The 21,377-nt window shown below is 34.8% G+C and overlaps 1 protein-coding gene across 1 annotated transcript in view; it reads left to right on the top strand.

The window, feature by feature from the left end:
* ABCB5 (ATP binding cassette subfamily B member 5) overlaps window positions 1-21,377 on the top strand; it is a 142,719-nt gene that overhangs the window by 37,906 nt on the left and 83,436 nt on the right. Inside the window, 9 exon segments of the mRNA XM_040472467.1 lie at window positions 3,026-3,217; window positions 3,303-3,474; window positions 5,863-5,987; window positions 6,068-6,245; window positions 7,556-7,669; window positions 7,980-8,090; window positions 11,091-11,216; window positions 12,499-12,702; window positions 19,518-19,688. Coding sequence (XP_040328401.1) covers window positions 3,026-3,217; window positions 3,303-3,474; window positions 5,863-5,987; window positions 6,068-6,245; window positions 7,556-7,669; window positions 7,980-8,090; window positions 11,091-11,216; window positions 12,499-12,702; window positions 19,518-19,688 — 1,393 coding nt within the window.

The raw sequence follows: 21,377 nt of genomic DNA, 5'->3' as shown, positions 1-21,377 counted from the left end.
TTCTGTCAGTTTTGTTGCATTTATTGATATGTTTGTTCTTATACTAGTATCACACTGTTTTGATTAGTATAGTTTTAGAGAATGAATGGATAAATAAACAAACAAACAAATAAATACAATCAGGAAATGTAAGTCCTCCAACTTTGTTCCTTTTAAAAATCATTTTGGCTCTTCTGAGTTCTCTTCATTTCTACATACATTTTAGGATCATCTTGCCAATTTCTGCCAAATAGCCTACTGGGATTTTTGAGAGGGATTGCATTGATCAGTTGGATTGCATACATCAGTTTGGGGATATTGTCACCTTGAAAACATTTTTGAGTCTTCTAATCCATGAACATGGATTACCTCTCAATTTTTTTAGATCTTTAATTTTTCCAAACAATGTTTTATAATTTCCAGTGTGCAGATCTTGCATTTCTTCTTCTCATTTGCTTTTACAACCCATTTTTACTTATAATATTATAAACATTTTCCCCACAACAGTAAAAAAATTCAGTAAGGTGATTTTCATTAAACCTCTTGTGTTTTATGCTGTCCTTATAAAGCCTCTCTTATTAGAAAACATCCAGTTCTGTTTATTTGCAATATTTTTGTTTTATTAAAGTCACGAATACTGAATTAGAAATATTAAACTGTTGTTCCTAGGTTAAACACAGGGTTAATTAAGTTCCTGTGAGCCTCTGGTCACAACATTTTCATCAGTCAACACATAACCTCATTTTGTGCATATTAACGTTTAAAGACATCTTATCTAATATATATTGTTGACTCATTAACATTGAACTGATAGTCAATAGCACTATAACTCATGCCTACACAACACTTATCTAACACATATATTTTCTCCATAGGACTCACCACAGCCTTCTCACACTTAGAAACACTAGATAGCCCTTCAGCATGCTGCTTAAGAGTCATTTTAAATAGTGAAATCATCAAGAAAAAAATACAAAAATTAGAAAAACGTGGTACTACATATGCCACAAAAAATGACACTTGTTTACAATGTGAGAACTAAAACAAGCAGGCAGAGTGTTGCCTTGTTCAACTTCAGCTGGGATCATCTTTGTTGAGCAACTCAAATTTTTTGGCACTCTGTGCATGTCCATGAGTAACAATGAAAACATCTGAGTATTCATTTCAGGGTTACAAATAAGCCTTAGTGAGCACACAGATTTGCCAACACAGAATCTGGGAATAATGGGGATCAGTTGAATGTTTCTCTCTGTTTTCCTGAGTACTTCACTTTCTTGGCTTTCCACCTACCTCCTTGGCCACTCCTCAGCTTTCTTTGCAGGCTTTTTCTCTTCACCCCAAACTACCATGTTTGGAGAGTACCTGAGCTCATTCCTTGGTCCTCTTATCTTTTTTATCTGCATTTAACTCACACACACACACACACACACACACACACACACACACACACACACTCTCCCTCTGTGGGTGGTCTCAGTCAATCCTTTAATTACCACTTGCAAGCTGATGCCTTTCAAATTTACATCTCTAGCCTAGACCCTGTTCCAAGTACTCCTAACTCTCATTTTCAGCTTCTTACTTGATCTCCACTTTGATGTTTACTAAACATCTCAGTCTTAAAATATCTAAATCAAAACCCTTGATATCTCCTACAGATCTGTTCCATTCCCAGCCATCAATGGCTGTACATGGCACACCTTTCACCCAGTTGCTCAAATCAAAATCTAAGTAGTTATCCTTAATTTCTCCCCTTCCTACATTCCTCGCATCCAATACATTGGCAATTCCAGTTTGTTGTATTTCAAAAATGTAACTAGAATCTTTCCACTTCTTTATACTTAAGCTGCATCTTTATTCAAGGCCCTATCCTCCTTACGTTGGCCATTGCAATATCCTCCTAACTAAACTGCCTGCTTCCATTGCTTTCATTTCCATTCATTCTCCATAGAGGGGCCAGCTGATCTTTTTAAAAGTTGAACTGATAAGGTCATCCCATGCTTAGATCCTCCAATGGTCTACTTCTTCTCTTAAAATAAAATCTGTGCAATGCAGCATGGTCACCCTACAATATTTGCTAAATTCTCTGGCCTAATCATTTCATACCACTTTGGAGTTCTTTTGTTCCTGGAACATGCTAAGCTTTTTTTCTGCCTCAGACCTTATTCTTCTTCTTTTCCCTAGAATACACTCTTCTTGCTATTTTTATGTGTGGCTCCATTTTACCTTTTGTATCCCAGCTCTAATATCACTTCCTCAAAAAATGTTTTCTTAACCACTCTATTTGTACCAACTCTCCCGACTCACCTTTACCCATTGGTTAGTCTGTGACTTATCACCCTGTTTATTTCCCTCATAGAACCACCTGAAATTATTTTTCTATATGTATTGTCTGTCTCCTCCTACCAGAATGTAAATTTTTCATGAATAGGGCCTTATCATCTTGCTCATGACTATATCTCTAAAACCTCGCAGATAGAAGGTACCCAGTATACATTTTTTAAATGACTGTATTTATCTGGTCTACTGTTAGATTGTTTTCAGCTTTTCTTTATTGTTGTTAATGCTAACATGACCATCCATCTAGATTAATCTTTTTTATATATTTCCTTATGGTAAATTCCTAAAGTTGAATTTTATATTTAATAGTATATATACATATATATATATTAAATATTTTATACACTGTTTTTGACTACTTTCATTTCTTTATCTACCTGTTCCACATACAGCTATCTTAATTATGTCAATGTAACTTTTCAAATGAAAATTTTAAAAATTACTGAAAGAATATATAAATAACAAATGTTTTAAAATACTAATTTCTACTAGTAATGTAAGAGAGACATATTCTAGACTAGGGAAACCTAAATTTTTATATTCAGTGTATTTTATTTCTTCTTATGGAGGTTTATTTTTAGTTATTTTATAGGCTAAAGCACAAATTCTCTCAATCAAATATTATGGTAGATTTCTTTTGTTGTTGTTGATAACAAAGGGAAAAAACTGCACTTGAGTCTCACTAATGTTTCCAATAATCTTTTTTCAGGTTGACCCTATATTATATTGGAATTGGAGTTACTGCCTTGGTTTTTGACTACATGCAGATTTCCTTTTGGGTTATGACTGCAGCACGACAAACCAAAAGAATTCGAAAACAGTTTTTCCATTCAATTTTGGCACAGGATATCAGCTGGTTTGATGGTTGTGACATTGGTGAACTTAACACTCGTATGACTGAGTAAGAGGATGGATTTGTAGTATATCAACTTTGTTTCCATATATGATATATCAATGACTTAAATGCATTTATTTATTTGTTTCAGTGACATCAACAAAATCAATGATGGTATTGGAGACAAGATTGCTCTGTTGTTTCAAAACATGTCTACTTTTTCTATTGGCCTGGCGATTGGTTTGGTCAAGGGCTGGAAACTCACCCTGGTGACTCTCTCCACCTCACCTCTTATAATTGCTTCAGCAGCCATGTTTTCTAGGGTAGGCAAGATGGCTAATGCAGTGTTGACTGGAAGCAAGAATATGAACTAGGTTTTTTATCAAGTTTGTCAAAAAAGTCATTTCTATTCAGTTCCTATGTCTAAAAATAGGGATGTTATACATCACAAATACTTTTGATTTTGTTCACTATTAATCATCCTTTTGTCTTCAAGTTATTTGGCTACAATAAGGTTAGTTACTAACATTAAAGAGGTTACTTACATTAAAAAACATTCCTCTTGGGGCACCTGGGTGGCTCAATTGGTTGAGTGTCTGACTCTTGATCTCAGCTCAGGTCTTGATCTCAGGGTCATGAGTTGAAGCCCCACATTGGACTATGCACGGGGTGTGGAGCCTACTTACAAAACAAAACAAAACAAAAGCATTCCTCTTCATTTGGTAGCCTAGCGCAACTTCAAATGATAGCATGGATAAAGAATTATGCCATTATACATTGGATTTTCGAAGAGCCTTATGTGTTCTAAATGTCCAGATAAATGTGTGCAATTCATTTCATTAAAACAGAATAAGAAACTGCTAAAACTGTAAACATTTTTTATGTCAGCCATTTCAAGTTCATATTTTTATAAGACTTGAATTACATTGAGAATGTCTGCTTAATGTCTACTTTTATGTTCTATATAAATCTGATACAATTTTTAAAATAAATTATGCATTTTCATGTTAAATTATGTTTCTAGTGCTGGTGTGAGCATAGCACAAGATATTAATCATGTATAGCCTGGATTTGAAAGCAATGCTCTTTGTGAAGTCCAAAAGCAACACATGTGTCCCTAATATCTTTCTCTAAATCAAGCCTGACAATTCAACCAATGTATATATCCATCTCCTAGATTGGAGGCACCGTGTATTCTTAGGGATAGATGGGGTTTTTAATTTTGCAAAGCCAATTGTTCTTTATTGAAATCAAAGCCATAAAATTCAGAGTTTATTTGGTAGCAATATACAGATCCAATCAAACAAGAATTTACAGCAATAAAAATATTCTATAGTTGAATGATTTCTTGATAGACTTCAATGTTTAGACAAGAAATCTTTATTTAGTATGACTTTTAGGATTGACCTTGTAACCCTTGTCAAAATCTTCATCCCCAGCATATTTGAAATTAGGACCCACTCAGTAGGAAGATTACCTACTATGTGTTACTAAGATCAGAGCCTAAACTTAAAATTGCTCAGGGAAGCAAAGTGGACAAGAAGTTTCAAAGGAACAACAGTGGGAAATACAGTTCTGCTACTATATGAACTGGTTGTAAGGAAGAAGCAAATAAGGTCAAAGTTATTCAAATGACTAAAGAAGCCAGGGTGGGTGGTTTCCAGCTTCCTTTGGTTCAATTTAATTTGGCAAACATTTTATTAAACACTCACTATGTACAGTGGTTATTGCTAGGTGCTGCTTCCTCTCCAATGAGATAGGAATAATTATCTTTAAGTGAATTCAGAAAATAAGTATTATTCAGTTTATGCTACCTTCTGACTTTAACAACTGTCCAAGCATGTCTTACATAAAATCATCTCCAATTATTTGGAATGTGTTTTGAAAATGGATAGATTTGTTATTTGAGTAGGCAATAGTTTAAGACTCACAGTTCAGTGGACAATTTTCCTCCTATTCCATTTCATTGAACCATTGTGCTAATTACTAAATGAAATCTGTTACTAATTAAAGGAGTAGTAAGTGGAATGTGTAATAGAGAAAAAGGCACATTCTGATTTTAAAATTTTGAAAAATTTTAAAACCTGCCTAATAACGATAAGAATGATATTCTCCTTCCTCTCTGTCTCTGAAATCTCACCTCTTAAGTGCTGGAGATATAGCACTTACTAGGTAGGCTGTGTTATGCAATAATAGTTTCAGGGGGTCACACTCCAGACATATGCAGGATTATCTTCTTCTGCCTGGTACTGTGACCCATAGCCTCTGAAAGACTTGCTTTTTACATGATAATAAATCAAGTCAAATCAGGCTCACCAGTTTCCATAGTACACCTGTAAAGGTCTATGTCCCTAAAACCCATCTCCAAATCATCTTTCCCAATTGTGTTAGCATAAGTACACATATTCTAAATTTTTAAAAATACAGAGAGAAAACAGGGAAGCTCTGCTTGTAGAAGACAGAGTAGAGATTTATATTGAAGATTATGTCACACTAAATTCTTTCACTGCTGTGAGACTTTAAAAAGTCACTTAATATCTCTGGCCATTGCTTTCCCCGTTTGCAAACTGAGAAAATTAGATTAAATGATACTAAGTACCTTTTCAATAATAAAATTCTGCTATTCTAGACTCCACCTGAATTAAGTTCTCTGCACATTGTTACTGCCTCAGGGTCATCTTTTGGTTAACTGTGGTCATGGTTTGTTACAGATAATGATCTCATTGTCCAGTAAGGAATTAAATGCCTATTCCAAAGCTGGGGCTGTGGCAGAAGAAGTCTTGTCATCCATCCGAACAGTTGTAGCCTTTGGAGCCCAGGAAAAAGAAATTCAAAGGTCTGTTCCTTTAATTATGATAATATTTTCTTGGTTTTATTTTCCCCAAAGTCTATTACATTGTGTCTTGTCTTTTTAAGGTATACACAGAATCTAAAAGATGCAAAGGATGTTGGCATAAGAAAGGCTATAGCTTCAAAACTCTCTCTTGGTGCAGTGTACTTCTTTATGAATGGAACCTATGGACTTGCTTTTTGGTATGGCACCTCTTTGATTCTTAGTGGAGAACCTGGTTATACCATCGGAACTGTTCTTGCTGTAAGTCTTATTTAAGAACAAAGGTAACTTGCCTATGTAATCTCTTCTTATCTAGAGTTTAGACAAAATCTGTCTTTGAATAATTATGAATATTCAAAGATGAATGTTTTTAACAAACAAATACTTGTTTCTTTCAAATTATCTGGGTATATCTTTAAATTATATCTATGAACTGGCAGGATTTAGTCATCCAGCATATCTTTAAAAGCATCATACTTTTAGAAGAATCATAACTGAATTCTCCCCTGGGATGTAGAGTTTTCTTAATCCAGCAGTCAAAAAGGCCATTCTCTCGTGAGACTTTCTCCTTTCAAGCTTGCTGAGGTAAGACAAGACTCTACATTCACCTTGCTGAATGGCTTCCTCTGGTAATATTCTGTAGATAAAACTCTCCTGACCTTCCTCTGTCCTTTCAGCATATACTAATGTTAAAAACAGAATTATCATCTACAGCTCTCTCCAACATCACAATTTAGATTTTTTTTTTTAACTCTTAGGGTTATGCATTGAATTTGAGTTTATTCGGTCATCCTCCCAAATTTCAACAATAAACAATTCAGTTCAGGATTAAAGACAGTTTGTCTTGCTGAACTGAATTGATCTGGTCTATATACTTCAGTTCTCATTTGGCCTTCCCATTTTATGTAGATTTCTGTCAACTAAAGTCATCTTTTAGATTTGAGACTTTCATAATTAAGACTTTTATATAAATGAAATTTGAGCATGAGGAATTTGGGGCACATCCTTACTCCTCAATTTATATGTGACTTTAGGCCAATGACTTGCTAAGCCTTAGCTTCCTCATTTGTAAAAATAGGGAAAAAGCACCTGGCTTATGGGATACTTTATTTATTTGATTTTTTGCCGAGATATATGTGTCTGAAACTGAAAGATGTCCAGTAATATAAGAATTCAGAAGTTTGGACAGAAATAGTACAATGTCTCTATGTAAGTGAAATGTATCCCATCCTTCTCTGTAAAGTTTAAGGAATTGACTGACCAGCAGGGAGGGAGTGCAGCTTACCTCCTCACTCAACCAGTGAGCCTTCCTCAGTAAACATATTTTCGTGCTCAAGCTTCCCAGCAGGTGATAATGAGACTGTGAGACAATCAAAAGTTGTTCCACATTAAGAAAAAGCCATGTAAAATTGGATTAACTTGTGTTTCCTTTATGTTTGGCAGCAGCTTGCATTCTTTCCTACCTAATTTCTCTAATATATCTCTCTGAGTGTCAACCAAATATACACTTTATTCTATTGTGTCTCTTATATATTTGAGGAAGATTAAATATTATTTTCTTGTTCCTATAGGTTTTTTTTAGTGTAATCCATAGTAGCTACTGCATTGGAACAGCAGCCCCTAGCTTTGAAACCTTCACTATAGCCAGGGGAGCCGCCTTTAATATTTTCCAGGTTATTGACAAGGTAAGACTTCACATTGCTTTGAAAGATAACTACAATTACTGCAAGAAAGAAACCAAAAAAATACATACATTCATTTCATTAAAACAAAAGATGGGCAAAATCCACGTTGGATAATTAGATATGCAAAGAGATTGTTTTAACTCTTCTACAAGGGCATTGTGTTTTATTGAAACCTTTATGTCTAACTCAATGTAGTTTGGAAGCAGAAAAGAAAGCATTGTAAAAGTAAACCATCTTTAAGTTGCTTTTAGGATGTAGAATGTCAACTTAGTCCCTTGAAGATTTGTAACATTCTCTTTGTTTTTCTAAGAAACCTGCTATAGATAATTTTTCAACAACAGGATATAAACCAGAATGCATAGAAGGAACTGTGGAATTTAAAAATGTTTCTTTCAGTTATCCATCAAGACCATCTATCAAGGTAGGTTAATTTAATTACAGAATTGTACAGTACTCTGATACTGTCTTTTATTGGCTAAGATCTCTTCTTAAGAGAGTATTTAGGATCATTTTGACCAAGATTTTGCTACTCTTCTTTGAAAAGAGAAAGGAGAAAGTAAGATAGAGAAAGGTGGGGAGGGAGGGAAAGAAGGAGGGAAGGAAGGAAAGATAGATCAGTAATGGACAAATAACTCTGGAAGAGCTAGTTACATTTCACAGCCTCTTTTTTACATTCAGCTTACTAAAACATTTTCAACTCCCTGAAATTCCTTCACTGCATTTGGGAGCACACCAAAATGTCTTGGATTGATGGCATCACCTATTGGTGGTCCCCAAATATTATCCCACTCAACAAAGGTAACTCATTTTAACCTCAGAGTCTCTAACCTGAGGAATTATGCATGTGTTGTGCCTTTTCCTTCTCCTTTTCCTAAGAGCTTTACTGGACCAGCATTTGTGTCTCAGGTACTTTCTTTCTCACTTTTAGATAAATGCAGACAATCACACATGTGCACAGGTGCACATGCAGCCCAGAGTTTATTACCCTCCATTGTTCAGTCTTTGACAAGTTCTTGTGAAAACGTTTGTCTCTTCTGTCCTCCTCTTTTCATGTTATTAGTATATTTATCCAAAAAAGTAGTTACAGTTAAAAATTGCAAAGAGTAATTACTAATAAAACACTTATTTTATACAAAAAGGACAATATTATTTTAAATGAAATTGATAAAAATTACTCTTGCCATCAACCTTTAATGCCTATAAAGTGCCCAAATGTCCCCTGCATAATTTGCATTCAGAAAAGATCTACCTACTCCTACTTCTTTATTTTTCCCTATGTCTTTGAAATTCTCTTTTCAAAGCTCTTTTTTGAAATCTTTGTTACTTATTCACCATTGTTGACATAGTGTTGCCTTCTACCATTTTTCTCAACAGAAACACACATTTGCCACTACATTTGGGTTGGCTCTTAGAGATTTAAGTGCCAATTGTGCCATTATATTGCATGGTAAAGTGTTCTCTGGGTTTCAAACTATTTTTCAGTGAACATTTGAAATATATCCCTTTTTACTAAGCTAAAGAGTGAATAATTTCAAACAAAGAAATTTGTTACCACTTTAAATAAATAAAACATATTCTTCCAATGAAAGTACAGAAACCAACTCCAGGGTAAAAGTGGAGATGATAGAGGAGGTACTCCCACCAGGAGTCCTGAATTTCTCACCTCCTTCAAAGAATTCTTCTCTGCTTGACCCTTTGCAAGTTTTATGTTTAAGTTATTTAAAGGGTCTGTTTATTTACAAACAGGGAGATCAAAGTGAGAGCCCAAAGAGAGATTCCCATGTTTTTAAGCTGAGTACATAATAAATGCAAGCAAAGATAGATGAGAGTTTCTCAACTAGATTGCTGTTGTCATTTTGGTAGGGCTTCTGCCATTCTGTCATTATTTGTCAGGCTTCTCTCACACTGCAAGTCCCTAGGACACTAAAAGCTGGTAGCAACCTCCAGGCATTGAGAATTATTTTAAAGTGCTACCCTGAGTTTCAATGTCCCCATGAGATCCAGCACTAAAAAAGGTGGGTTTCTAGTAGTGGAATTCATTCATGGGAGCACCTAAGGAGTCTTGCCAGTTGTCTTACTTTGCAACAGGAAAACCTTGGATTGCAAGTAATTTGTTCTATGAGTGTTCCGCAAGACAAGCAAACCTTTGTAATAAATTTTAACTTGGTAAATGAGCAGTGTCTTGCAATACGAATAGTAGGCCAAATGTGAGGCCAAATGTCACATGATCACAATGGAGCCAATGGTTTTCTCTCTCTCTCTCTCTCTCTCTCTCTCTCTCTCTCTCTCTCTCTTTCTCTTGCGGGATGCGGGATTGTGGGTGATCATCTCCCAGGCTTGGATGCTGAGTGTCAGGCTGTAGTGTTTGTCACAAATCAGTGATTTTTCAGAACATTGGAAGGTGCTCACAACTGGCGCTAGTGTATTTTTTTGTCACCTCAAAGCCCCTATGGATAGCCCTTTGCTTTTTCATACAAGAGTAAGCTTAGGAATGCTTTGCTTCATTCTAGGTCAGGCTGCCTGCAGATACAGACCCTTTCCTCTGCTGCCTTATTGCCAGTTACATTAAATACAGTATGACAAGAGTTTATTAATACTTTACTGTAGTCGACATCCGTGTAAGTGTAACAGTGACCCCCATGCAGAAAAAGATTCCATTGAGTCAATAGATAGCAGTGATTCCATTAGTGATAGTGAAAGTCGTCCTGCACAATAAGCCTCCTCTCTCTCATCTCCCCCACACCAGCCAGGTAAATGCAGCTTAATTTGTTTATTTTTCTTTCTATTTTGTATTTACTTTGTAATTTTATATTATATTACAGTATTGTAATCATTTTCATATAAATATCTTTGGGGTGTGGAACGAATCATCTGAGTTTCCAGTGTTTCTTATGGGGAAATTAGCTTTGATAAACAAGTACTTTGGATTACAAGCATGTTTCTGAAATGAATTATGCTCACAAGCCAAGGTTTTACTGTATTTTTCAATAATGTTAAATATATATTTTTTTAAGAAAGAACTTCCTTAAATAGCTCATGAAGATATCTGGCAAGATTTCATTCAATTGGTGCAAATTAAAAGAAAAAAACTTTTACTAACTTAGTAGTCATGAAATTGATATAAAGTATTTCAGCCGAAAATGTGAACAGTTTGCTATGGCTAGTTAATATTCTTTGTGTACTTTTAATCTAGATCTCCTCTTTATAGAGAGAGATGGTAAGACATTTTTAAATATTATTTTCCAAAATTATGTAGATTTTTATTATACATGTACATGAAACAAAACAAGGTCTAAATTTGTTTTTAAGTGTCACAGAATTCTTTTTCTGTTTATAATTCTACATTAAATTTCTGAAAATATGTGAATCATATTCTCACTTATCCTAGTTATATAGAATTTTTCCCCCTACATCCCAATAGATCCTAAAAGGTCTGAATCTCAAAATTAAGTCTGGAGAGACAGTAACCTTGGTTGGTCCCAACGGCAGTGGGAAGAGTACTGCAGTCCAGCTTCTTCAGAGGTTATATGATCCTGACAACGGCTTTGTAAGTGTACCTAGCAAAATCATGCATAGCCCACATGATGAAATTAGGAAATACCACCTACTATAGGGAACTTACAGCTATCTCAACTTTGATTTAACAGTGGACCTGAGAGAAGCCATATCATTTTCTTTCCTGCATATTCATTCATCCACCAAATATTTATTGAGCACCTATTGCTAGGCACTGTTCTGGGTACTAGGGAACATAGATGAGCAAAGCATAAAAACCTCTACCCTCATCGAGTTTACATTGTAATAAGTAGAGAACCACAAATAAGTAAATTATATAGTATTTTAGAAGGTGATGAAAGCTATGGAGGAAAATGACATAATTTGTAGTACCCAGATTTTACAAGTTTTTCCATTTCTCAAAACATCCCAGCAGAATATCTGCAGAAAATATGCTCTCTCATTTTTTTCTGTCATCCATAATGTTGCACTTGACTTTGTTACCCTTGTAAATATCATAGAGAACAAGACTATGATAGTCACAGAAGCATAAATCTTAATGCTTCTATTCAAATTTTCAACTGTTATTTTTAAAAGAAAATCTATTCTCCTAGAGCCTGGTTCATTTAAATTTGACTTCCTAAGTTTTCATTTGGAGTATACTAGATTCATGTATCCATGTTAATATTAAATAAATAAATTATGGTTAAGCATTCCATATATAAAGCAGTTGCATAGAATACTCATGCCCAGAGAGAATTCCAGAGTTGGTGATAAAGAGAAGCTCCGGGAGTTATAATTATCAAACCTCGGCTTCTGTCATTGGAATATGTGGGGTAATGGGTAATGGCACTATTTATGGAGAAGACGGTATTCTTTTACTATTATTTATATGAAAGAATAGAAGACACTTTTGACTTTTGCAGCAGAGTGAGGTGTTGAAGAAAGGGTATTTCCTAGAAAAAAAATGCAAAGGTCACATCAGTCTTAAGTTAACAAAACTGAAGTTTGTTACATGTGTCTACATGACAACATTTGTGGCTCCTATAGCCAGGGATCTATGTAGCACCTAATTTGTGGATCTTAAAATAAGGATATTCAAGTGGTTTGGCAATATTTTAAGCCAGTGGTTTTTTTTTTGAGGTTTTATTGGTTCACATCTACCAGAAAAGGCTGTTGACAGTACACATGCTATAAATATTTTATCAAAAGAAGCCAATCGTTGATTCCTGAAATAGCCTGCTTCTCGGCTTACACTTTGAACTAAAGAAAAAGACTCTAAACCCAGTGCAGTGTAAGGTATCACCACATGATTTATTCCTTTGGATTGGCAGATCACAGTAGATGGGAATGACATCAGAACTTTAAATGTTCAGTATTATCGAGAACATATTGGAGTGGTCAGCCAAGAGCCTGTTTTGTTTGGGACCACCATTAATAATAATATTAAATATGGACGAGATGGTGTGACCGATGAAGAGATTGAGAAAGCAGCAAAGGAAGCAAATGCTTATGATTTTATAATGGAGTTTCCCAATGTAAGTACACTATGTAACCTGTGTCCTTATTTAGAGCTAAAGCAGTTCAATGTTCCAAAAAAAGGTAACAAAACAATAACTTCTACAGAGTAGGAGAAGTGTGAATAACTGCTGAATTGTCCTAGATGAAACATCTATGAATGAGAAAGCATGGCAGCAACCAAAAGAAGAAATGCATCATTGAAGGTCAGTTTTTAAAGCCATATTTAGTTCTTACTGGCTCTCACTGCAAATGGAAAAGAAAAATAAATGAAGGATATATTAAAATATAACAAAGAAATATGAAACAAATTCATCAGTCCAAGCTGAGAATTGATGTCTGCCAAATGTTGATTTGCAAGGCCATCTTGTGGCTAAGAGTGGGACTGTCACAGACAATGGTAAGGCAAAAGGAAAACTATGACCATTTTTAGAAGCACATAGATCCAATATTGGACAGGAAATGTATTATCATACTTGGAAAGAGATATAGTAAACTAAGATTCTTGATATTAGGACATATCAGATCCTAAAAGGTATTTAAAATTGATAGCTATAAAGCCATTTATTTACATTTCCCAAAGTATTCATTCCTCAGTATCACGTGAAACTATTGTGGGGAGCACCCTGTAAAATATGAAAGGATGAGATTTGAAATAAAAGTACAGAATAAAATTCTACTATATCAAAAAGCAACAATAACAAAAAAACTTTATTTTAGTGTATATGTTTTATAAACCATACTCCATGGGTCATAATAATTTTTGCTCTTTCTTTTTCTTTTAATAAAAACTTTTGTTATATCAGTAATTACCTTTTATCCCCATTATTTATGGTCATAATTGGAATAGCAAACTCATTAATGGCTTAAGCTCATCCTTTGCCTTGTAGTTTGTGAAAACAAACTTCCTTTCTTTGACCTTTCTTTTGGCACTTTGAATGACTTCCCTTCGTCAAACACCAAAGATCTTTAGTTTCCCACTTGGAATTAGGAATTTTCTGGGACATCTTAAATCACACTCTGTAAGTTACTACTTGCCTTACTAAAAGTCCAGTATTTATACAGAGATGCCCCTTGCTATATAATTAATAATAAATCTTAAAAATATAATCCAAAGAACAAATTAAAGATACTGGCTCATGATGGAAACTAAATTTCACAGCCATGGTTGAGCAGAGAAATAATAGTAAGCACAGGAATAAATAAAAGTTCCAGACATCCCCAATGGAAAAATTGGGGCAATATGTGTTTAAATAAATGTCATTATTTCTATGATATACACATATTTTAAAATTAATATATTAGGATTTACTGATACTTGCTAGCGTTTTCCCATCAACAACCAGAAAAGCATAGGATGTATGTTTCCAAGCATTGGACAAGAGGTAGCACAAAATTGTGATTCCAGAGAGAAAGGAAACTCATGAGGAAACTCCATGAATTTGCAGCAATTCTGCAGAGGAACACACGTCTGACCCCCATCTCTATGAACTAGAATCCAGACAGAACATGGCACTTCACTAAACTGAAAGACAGAGATAGAGTTTCAGGACAGCATAAGCAACTGGAGAGGCAATGAGAGACCTGTGGAGTGAGGTGTGGGGGTAGAAGTCCCTGTAAGCACCACTTGGAAATCCTTGTCTGAAGATAAGACTTCCCAAGGCTTACTAGAGAGCAGCTGCTACAAAGCTGAGAGTAGAATAAAGATACTGGAAGTCTGCTGAAAGCACAGCCCAGCCAGAATGGAGAGATTACATTAACATTTTTTAATACCCCAGACATATAGCTGAGCCACCAAAAAAAGCCACACCTTAAGAGTAAAGCCATACCTTAGAGTAGGCTGACTCTAGACCTACCCTAACAAAATCAAGCCATGACAAGATCCCCAGAGGAGACAGAACTTACCGGTTGGGTGCTGCCAAATTTTGAGACTTTCTACAGATTCCCTTAACAAAGCGTAAAACCAGAATTACACATGTTCAAGATGATCAGGCAATATTTGAATTGCTTACTAAAACAAAAATTAACTTTGTTTTCAGAAGAAAACAGAATTCAGTTTCTGCAACATAACATTCACAGAATTCAGTGTACATTCTGCAACAATTAGATATACAAAGAAATAGGAAACTATGATCCATAAGCCAGAAATTATAATCTAAATGCTTAAGCACTTAAGAAAAGCTTCAAGGGGCGCCTGGGTGGCGCAGTCGGTTGGGCGTCCGACTTCAGCCAGGTCACGATCTTGCGGTCCGTGAGTTCGAGCCCCGCGTCAGGCTCTGGGCTAATGGCTCAGAGCCTGGAGCCTGTTTCGGATTCTGTGTCTCCCTCTCTCTCTGCCCCTCCCCCGTTCATGCTCTGTCTCTCTCTGTCCCGAAAATAAATAAACGTTGAAAAAAAAATTTTTTTTTAAAAAGAAAAGCTTCAAAATGCATGAAGCAAAAACTGCTGCTCCTGAAAGGAGAACCAGACAAACACACAATTTTAGTTGAAGCCTTCAGTACTTGATAGAACAAGTAGGCAGAAAATCAGTACAGCTGTTGATGACCTGAACAATACTACTGACCATCTAGATCTCACTGACACTTATGGAACACTGCCCAATAGCAGCAGAATATATTCTGCTCAAATACACATGGAATGTTCACGGAAGTAAACAATATTCTGGGCGGTTAAAAAAACAACTTTGCAATTTCAAAGAAAACATACAATATATGTTCTCAAACCATAATAGAATTAAAGTATAGAAATCACTAAGAGAAATATATCTGGAAAATCCACAAATATTTGAAAATTAAATAACTCACTTCTAAATAATCTCTGGCTGAAAGAGGAAGTTTCAAGGAAAATTAATGACTTTTCTAACTAAATAAAAATGAAACTACTATGTATCAGTATTTGCTTTTAGAAAAGAAAAACAGACCTAAAATCTATCAACTAACTTTCCAACTTGAGAAACTAGAGTAAGAAGAGCAAGTTGGACCCGAAGCAAGCAGAAGAAGGGAAATAATCAAGATTAGAACAAAAATCAGTGAAAGCAAAAAAGAAAAAAAGAAAAATATTAGAAACAATCATTAAAATCAAAAGCTGTTTCCTTGAAAAGATTAATAAAATCAGTAAATGGTAGCAAGGCTGATGAATCTGAAAACAGAAGAGAAATTACCGATGGGAAGAATGAAAGATAGTACATCACTATTAATCTTAAAGACATTAAAACGTTGTAGGAATACTATGAACAAGGCTATGCCTTTATATAAATTTGACAACTTAGCTGCGGGTCAGTTCATTGAAAGACACAAACTACCAAAAGCCACTCAAAAAGAAGTAATATTAGGAGCACCTGGGTGGCTTAATCAGTTAAGCATCCAATTTCAGCGCAGGCTATGATCTCACTGCTCGTGAGTTGAAACCCCATATGGGACTCTGTGCTGACAACTCAGAGCCTGGAGGCTGCTTTGAGTTCTCTGTCTCCCTCTCTCTGCCCCTCCCCCCCCAAGCTCGCTCGCTCTCTCTCTCTCTCTCTCTCTCTCTCTCTCAAAAATAAACATTAAAAATTTTTTAAAACAGAAATAATCTTAGTAAGACCTATAACTATAAAAAAAAGTCAACTAGATCTCTAAATCATAGCAACAATTACAAATGAAATCAAAATTAAAAGCGGCATCTACAGAGCACCTGGGTGGCTTAGTTAGTTGAGTATCCACTCCTCATTTTGGCTCAGGTCATGATCCCAGGGTCATGTTATCAAGCCCCATGTCAGGCTCTGCACTGAGCATGGGGCCTGCTTAATATTCTCTCTCTCCCTCTGCCCTTCCCCTTTCTCTCTCTCTCTCTCTCTCTCTCTCTCTCTCTCTCTCTCAAAAAGTGGCATTTACAATAGCATCAAAAAATATTAAAATAGACTAAATTTTATGTAAGGTGTAAATCTTCTGTATAAAAATTATGAAACATTGCTGAAAGAAATTAAAGATCTAAATAGAGTGTAACTTATTCATTGATTTAGAAATTCAGTATTTTTAAAGATACATGTTTTTCCAAAATTGATAAATTTGATGCTATATCAATCAAAATCCCAGAAGTCTTTTTTGTGTCTAGAAATCAACCTGCTAATTCCAAAATTTGTTTGAAAATTTAAAGGACTAAAAATAGACAAAACAGTTATGAAAAAAAAAAAAACCAGCAAAGCTGGAAGACCTACAATATGTAATTTTAAGACAGCATTAAGAAAGTAGAAATGGCACAATGTAGATCAGTGGAAAAAATAGAGTCCAGAAAAAGACCCACACATATCTAGTGAAATTATTTTTGACAAGGCCATTGTTAATTTGTTGGGAGAAAGGAAAGTCTTTTCAACAAATGGTGCTGGGAAAATTGAATATCCTTCTGGAAAAACAAATAAAATGTGACCCTTCCCTCATACCATGTATACATATTAATGTGGCATGGATCTTAAATCAAATATAAAAACTGAAACTATCAAACTTCAAAAAAAAAACTTAAGTGAAAAACATTTGTGACCTTGATGTAACCAAGCCAAGGTAGCTTTTCTTAGGTAGAAAAGCATTTACTATTTAAAAAATGATAAACTGAACTTTATTGAAATCAAAACCTTTTAAAAGACACTATTTAGAAAGTTTTTACTTTCTAAAACACAGAGAACACAGAGTGAAAGAAAATATTTACAATACACAGGTCTGACAAAGGACATGCACTCAGAATATATACAGAACTCTTATAACAAACACAATTATAAAACAGAAAAATGGACAAAAACTTGAATAGACATTTCATTTCACACACACAAAGAAATGGACAATATACCAATGAAAAATATTCAGCATTATTAGTCACCAGGCAAATGTGAAGTAAAACCACAATGAGATACCATTTCATACTTGTTAGAATGGCCAAAATTAAAAATAATAGCAATTATAACTTCTGATGAGAATGTAAATCAATTAGATCTCTTACTCATTCTGAATAAAGTGAAATTGGTACATTTTAGAAAGAAATTTGACACTTTATTATAATGTTAACATAATAACCTTGTAATACATTTATGACTCAGCATTCTATTCCCACATATTTTTCCAAAAGAAATGAAAATGTGACCACAAGAACATTCTGTACATGAATGTTCATAGCAGCTTTATTCATAATATTCAAAAATTGGAAATAATGCAAATGTTCAGCAGCTGAATAGATAAATTGCAACTGATATAAAGTTGGATAGAATACAAGATTTTCAGTTCATTTTGAATTTCAGATAAACAATGAATAATTTTATCATAAGTATATCCCAAATATTGTATGAAATGTACTTACACTAAGAAAAGTATTCACTGTTAACTGAAAATCAGAATTAACTGAGCTCTTTGGTTTTTTGTGTTTTTATTTGTTTTTGCTGAAGTTGGTAGCTTAAGGTAGATTCACATTGTGTGAAGCACTACTCAGAAATAAATAGGAGTGAATTGCTGATACACACAATATGAATGAATCTGAAAACTATTATGCTAAGTAAAAGAAGACAGACCAAAAAATACCCACTGCAATTATAGCAAAGCTCCAGGATACAAAGTTAATATACAAAAATCAATCATTTTCCTATATATATGCAATGAACAAGTGGAATCTGACATTAAAAGCACAATGCCATTTACATTAACATCCAAAAAATGAATTACTTAGGTATAAATCTAACAGAATATGTACAAGATCTATATAAAGATTGAAATCAAAGAATTTTTAAAATGCAGTGCTATTCCATGTTCATGAAAAGAAAGACTCAGTATTGCCAGATGTTAGTTCTTCCCAACTTGATCTATAGATTCAGTGCAATTTCAATCAAAATCTCAGAAAGCTATTTTGTGGATATCAACAAACCAATTCTTTTTTTTTTTTAATTTTTTTAATGTTTATTTATTTTTGAAAGAGAAAGAGAAAAAGAAAGAGAGACAGAACACGAGCAGGGGAGGGCCAGAGAGAGAGGCAGACACAGAATCCAAAACAGACTCCAGGCTCTGAGTTGTCAGCACAGAGCCCAATGCAGGGCTCAAACTCACGAACCGTGAGATCATGACCTGAGCCGAAGTCGGAGGCTTACCGACTGAGCCACCCAGGTGCCCCTATGTGTTTTTTTTAATGTAAAGGTCAAACTCTAGAAATCAAAGGTTTAGAAAACTATTTAAATTTATATCCTTGAAGAAATGAGCTTTGGGTCATGGACCTAACCCAATACAATATTACAACTATGCTTCATTAGTTCTAGAAATTACCTCCAACCTCAAATACTCATTTGTTAAAGAGGTATATCCCAAAAAATAAAAAGTAAAGGAAATAAAACACAGGTCCAAAAGTGTCCCAAGACTGAAAAAAATTTTGAGAAGTTTGTTTTGCATTAATCTTTTCATACCTTTTTTCAGAATATCCAGGAAGGAAATTGTGAATAATATATTAAATTGCTGTTAAACATTTCAGATAGTTAAGAATGTGTTTGTATTACAGCAGTTCTTTTAAAGATATCAGTACATTTTAAATTGTCTTTAAAAACTTTCAAGATTGGTTCAAATATTATTAATCTCCCTAAAAATCCTGACTATCATACATTCTCATTTCTTTTAGTCCTAGCCAAATTTTCCTTTGGTCATCTCTTTATTGAACTCTTTTTTTTCCAACAGTTGTTTGTTTTCACAAAGGACAACTCAAAGGTCAAAAGCAGCCAGGCTGAAGTAGTGGTTAAGGTGGTATTAAAACACAACTGTTATTGCCTGTCATTGCCTATTCTAATAATTTGATCATGCTGCCTTCTGTTTCTGTGCTCTTTCCTATTTTTCATTAGAAATTTAATACCTTGGTAGGAGAAAAAGGAGCACAAATGAGTGGAGGACAGAAACAGAGAATCGCAATTGCTCGAGCTTTAGTTAGAAACCCAAAGATCCTGATCTTAGATGAGGCTACATCTGCCCTAGATACAGAAAGTGAATCAGTTGTTCAAGCTGCATTGGAGAAGGTAAGTGAGCAGATCATTTCTTATTTCCATATTCCTGGCTCAACATTGTTTTTAAATACAAGAAAGTATGGCTCTGCACTGGATTATTTCTTGAGTTCAGAGCCCTCTTTAAGGTATTGATGCAGAATGTTCACCCTTGTAAAAACTTATACATGATAGTTATAGGAAGTGATTTGGATGAAAGAAGAAGATGCTATAGTTGGTGCTAAAAACATACAGGGCTGATATCCACGCAGTCATCCCATATATACTTCCTTTCCAATGGTCTACACTTTACACCTCCCCCAAGTAACCCCATACCACTACCACTATCACAGTTATAACCACATCCATTCTTAGCCTCTTGCATACACACCTGTAGGATTCTCTTCTCTGACCACTTTTCCTCTTTAGGGCAACCCCAAAGTACTCATTTTAACTTAATTTCATTTCCAGGGTGGAAGCATACAGTGTGGTTTGCCCTACCCTTGAATCATTCTCCTGTAAGAGCCCTTGGCCCTCTAACTTCATACTAACCTCCTGCTTACTGCATGCTACTGACTTGCTTCAGGACTTCAATACAGTGATGGTCCTTTATGAAACTGCATTGCATTTGGGACAGTAGTTGGTGGCAGTGACATGAAAAACCATGAATATTTTTTTCAATGGCCAACCCCTCTTTTAAATCATGGCCTTCAGGGATGCCTGGCTGGCTCAGTAGGTTAAGCATCTAACTCTTGATTTTGGCTCAGGTCATGATCCCATGGTCATGAGATCAAGCACTGTGTTGGGCTCTGCACTGAGCATGGAGCCTGCTTGAGATTCTCTCTCTTTCTCCCTCTGCCCCTCTGCTCCACTTGCATGCATTCTCTCTCTCTCTCTCTCTCTCTCTCTCTCTTTCTCTCTCTTTAAAAAATCAATCAATCATAGCCTTCAAACCTTTCAGAAGGCTTAATGACACAAATTACTTTGAACTTGTTTGAAAACGTGTTGTGTTTTTGTGTCTAAGAAAATTACAGACTTTTCTTGTTAAATACTAACTTTGTGCAACCAGAAATGGATACTGGCAGCCAGAGTGCCCACTGCTTATTGAATAATCTGTTAGTTACTATTATCAACTTGCAAATTAAATTGTATATGTTTTTACCCTTGTTTTCATCCCACAGTGAGAGTGCCACATGTTGTTCGTGACATTTCTTATTTCCATAAAGTAAGGAAGTGATATGAAAGTCCATGTTTATTGTAGATACTTTGCCAGTTTGGTTAATTTTAGTGGAAAAGAAACAATGATTCCCTCAAGGGTATGGCTGATGCTTTTTTCATTTTTTTTAATTTAGTAACTGGGACTGAGCTCTACAGAATGCACTCAAATTGTATTCGGTAATGGTGATGCTTAGTTACTTAGGGCTTGAATGTACCAAAAAATTATTACACTTAATATAACCAACCATCTTTTAACTTACATAAGATTTTTCTTTCATTTTCTTGAGATACAATTGACATATATATAAGACATTTAAAAACATTGTAATAGGTTCCAGAGTTGTTAAAGGTTAAGTGTCCATTATCTTTTCAACCAATTTGTTAATCACTTCAGGTGATCAGAACTTGTTCAGACTTTTAAAGTAGTTGCTTAGTGACATAATAAACTAATAAGTTTTTTTTACTAATGGTTAAAATTAAATCTGTATCATGATAAAAACAGAACAC

This window comes from Herpailurus yagouaroundi, unplaced genomic scaffold (genome assembly GCF_014898765.1).
Source record: "Herpailurus yagouaroundi ecotype Mexico unplaced genomic scaffold, PumYag 100, whole genome shotgun sequence".
Lineage (NCBI taxonomy): Eukaryota > Metazoa > Chordata > Mammalia > Carnivora > Felidae > Herpailurus > Herpailurus yagouaroundi.
Note: the sequence above shows the minus strand (reverse complement) of the source record. Positions and strands in the feature narration are given on the sequence as shown.